This window comes from Micromesistius poutassou (genome assembly GCF_964030765.1).
Source record: "Micromesistius poutassou genome assembly, chromosome: 13".
In the NCBI taxonomy this organism is placed as follows: Eukaryota; Metazoa; Chordata; class Actinopteri; order Gadiformes; family Gadidae; genus Micromesistius; species Micromesistius poutassou.
In genome coordinates, this window is record NC_140283.1 from 13,280,864 (window position 1) to 13,284,488 (window position 3,625).

The 3,625-nt window shown below is 50.2% G+C and overlaps 1 protein-coding gene across 1 annotated transcript in view; it reads right to left on the bottom strand.

Moving 5' to 3' along the window:
* Window positions 1–1,122: 1,122 nt before the first annotated feature.
* lrrc4.2 (leucine rich repeat containing 4.2) overlaps window positions 1,123–3,625 on the bottom strand; it is a 3,170-nt gene continuing 667 nt past the window's right edge. Inside the window, exons 1-2 of the mRNA XM_084477071.1 lie at window positions 3,564–3,625; window positions 1,123–3,418 (exon numbers count right to left, since the gene is read on the bottom strand). The exon at window positions 3,564–3,625 is cut by the window's right edge and continues 667 nt beyond it. Coding sequence (XP_084333197.1) covers window positions 1,273–3,297 — 2,025 coding nt within the window. The 5' untranslated portion in view covers window positions 3,298–3,418; window positions 3,564–3,625 and the 3' untranslated portion in view covers window positions 1,123–1,272. The remainder of the gene's footprint in view (window positions 3,419–3,563) is intronic.

Below are 3,625 nucleotides of genomic sequence, written 5' to 3' on the forward strand. Positions count from 1 at the left end.
TGGAAGAAGAAAATAGAAGATGAAAGTATCTCTGATTAGAGAAATACAAACCACAGGTTTATTTTATTTTGTATATCCTCCTTGATTTCCCCATAAAAATAGTGTTGCTTTAAAATAAACTAAGAAAAGGAAAAGAAAAAAAGAAATATATGTTTCAATGTAGTCCATGGAAAAGCCCCAATATCAAACATTCATTTAGTTTTTTTCATTTTAATCCTTTCGGGTTTTCTCCAAAAGCAGAATGGCCAGCAAAGCCTTATATTACTGCACCACATCTCTCCCCCTCTTTGAAAAATTAGCATTGAATGAGCCCTTGCAGATACAAGTCAGGCAAATGCTGTAATGCATTACTAAATTAGCCCTAAACACTACACAAGCCATTATGAAGCATGTCACAGCCCAGGGTAACATAAAGAATACAGATTGCAACCAATGACAAAATGGTAATTGCAAAAAAAACATCATTAGCTTATGCTTCATTGTTGCTAGTTGAATCTCTGGGAATCTTGTGAGCACACTAAACGTTCAGATACACTACGACTATGAAGCAGGCTCGCCAAAGAAAGGCCAGTTAGCTACAGCAAATTGAGGGTTAAACACTAGCTGCAGAAATTCACTGCAGTGGAAAAGCATTTGGCTGATAGCTACTAAACAGCCAATCCTGTGCCACAAATCTGTGCCACTCCACTGCTGTCTTGGACAAATGTAATTAAAATTCTGCCTGGGTTTCTGAAATAATCGAAAATAATGTGAATTGCATATAATATTTGAGACTGTATAAATTGAAGTATAATTTGGGGGCTCTGTTCAAAAACATATGTATGAATAAAGAGTCCTTTTCTTTTTCTGCATTCTAAACAGCATGACCAGAACACAAAACAAAACTTAATCTAGACAGGACAACTTGGTTTTATCAATCACAAAAGCAATTTAATATATTTTCTTTCTTTTTTTTTTAAATAGAATCCATTGGTTATTAGAAAATAGTTTAAATTTTCTTTTCTTTTCTAATATAATCTGCATCTGTTACCAATGCATTTAGAATTATCTATATATATATATGTGTGTATTTTTTTTTCATATACATATACGTATGTATAGGCATATACAAGAAACAAACAAACCAAAAAAATTGTCTCTTTTTTTTGTACTCTTGTACAAAAGAAAGTTGCCATTTTGTTCTTTGTGCATTCTATTGCATGGAGTGATGAACAGAGACACACGGGGAGGAGGCCTCGGAGCAAACAGTCCCAGACAGAAGCCCTAAGCCCCTCAGATCTGGGTCTCTTGGACCTTCTCCTTGCCGTGAGTGGTCTTAATGACATAGGACTCAGCTATGGTGCTGATGTGGCTGTGCTGTCTGACAGAGCGATGCAGAGAGTTACCTAAATTGTTCTGGGTCCAGTGGGCTCCGTGGGCTCCGTAGGCCCCTCGGCGACAGGACGAAGAGGAGGAGGAGGAGGCCACGTACCCGGGCTTGAAGGTGTTGCTGTTGTGCTCCACCAAGGTGGGCAGCACCAGCACTGTGTCGTCCGAGCCGCTGGACCCAGACGTGGGCGGGGGCACCGGCTGCACCTCCTCCTCCACCTGTATGATTTCTATGGTCCTGGCCGCCGCCACCGTGCTCCTCTGCTGATGCCGCTTCCGCAGCTTATAGAACGCAATCAACATGGCCGCCGCCAGCAGGGTGACGGCCACGAAGCAGCCGATGATGATCTTGGTGGTCTTCATCACCTCGTCCAGGCTGGCGGGCGGCCCGCTGGGGATCCTGGCCGTGGGGACGGCCACCTGCCGGGGCGTCTGCGTGTTCTGCAGCAGCACGGTGGGGGTCGAGATGAAGACGGGCTGAAAGACCGAGGGCGAGGCGGGCACCGTGGGCTTGGGTTTGGGGGTCTCCTCCGCCGTGGGCTCCACCACCTCCACCGTCACCGTGGTGAAGTACGACAGGTTGGAGGTGTTGAGCTCGGCGTTGCTCACGTTCAGGTAGGCCGACGCGTTGGAGTTGCCCGCCATGTTGGTGACGGAGCAGGTGTAGACGCCCGTGTCGGACGGGAGAACGTTGGAGAAGTTGAGCGTCCCGTCGTTGAGGACCGATATCCGCGGGTGGGACGACCCGTGGGTCAGCACGGTGCCGTTGGGGAGGAGCCATCGGACGGAGCTCATGGCGGCCGTGCGGCACTTGAGCTCGGCCACCCTCTCGGCGGATATATTCAGGTCTTTCGGAGCGTCCAGTATGAAGGGTGCCGAGCACTGGAACGTGGTCTGGTCCACCTCCACCAGGTAGCGGCCTTTCATGTGGAGCGGGGTGTGGCAGCGCCCGCAGCAGGTAGAGTTGGTGGGGATGTATTCCCTCAGCCACCAGGAGAGCCACACCACGTCGCAATCACAACGCCACGGGTTGTGGTGCAGGTGCAGCTCCACCAGATACTGCAGGGGGGTGAAGAGGTCATGAGGCAGAGAGGAGAGGTTATTGTGGGCTAAGTTGAGCTCCACTAGGGCTGTGATGTCATCAAACGCATTTCTCTCAATGGTCGTTATGGCGGAGTTCATAATCCACAGTTTACGTAAAGACTTCAGCCCCCGAAAGGCCCCGGGCCTGAGTTCAGGAAAAACATTCTCGGATATCTCGAGTTCCTCTAAGCCTATCAAAGGGGAGAGATAGGGGAACTCCCGGAGGTTACACATTCCCAGGTTGAGGTACTTCAGATTCTGAAGGCCCTCGAAGGCTCCGTCGGAGATGTACTCCAACTTGCGTAGCTCCCCGAGGTCCAACCTCATGAGGGACGGGACGCGGTTGAACGCGTACGAGGGGATGCTCTCGATGGGGTTGTTCCGCAGCCACAGCTCCCTCAACTTGGACAGGTACTCAAAGGCTCCACTGGGGATGACCGTCAGCCTGTTGTCAAACAGCTCCAAGGTGTTGAGGCTGGTCAGCCCGTTGAAGGCCCCTACCTCAATCTGCCTGATGGCGTTCCTGCCGAGCTGCAGCACCTCGAGGTGGTGCAGGTGTCTGAACGTGTCCGCCTGGATGGTCTCTATGCTGTTCTCCATGAGGTTCAGGTAGCGGGTGTTGGCTGGGATGTTGGGAGGCACCCTCAGCAGGCTTCGACGGGTACACACCACCTTGCTGAGCTGGTTAGTGCAGGAGCACACACCTGGGCAGTTCTGTGGGTTGGCCGAGCCCAGCGCAGGGCCTGAGGCCTGGCACACACTGAGAGCTGGCAACATGAGGGAGAGCACGGCAAGCAGGGCTGCGTTCCAGGTAGGCTGCAGAGTTACCCGGCCCAAAGGACTCATGGTGTGTGGGGCTCATTATTCTGCATGGTTTTGGGAGGTGACACACGCCAAAGGACTCACCATCCTAGCCTGGCTGAAGCAGGGCAAGGATCCCAACTTCCATCGACAGTGCAGGGAGAAGCTACGCAGAAACAGAAGCAAAAAGGACAGAAAGAAGGGAAGAGAGAGAACATGGAAGAGAGAAGGAGAACGATTAATGGGAGCAAAGAGGAAAACAAGTGCAGCAATAAAAGACATAGAACATAAATCAAGTAGAAATCACTCACCTCATTAGTGTGAAAACGTGAACGTGGTCCTCCTCTGGAATGTTACAAAGACCACATTTGCG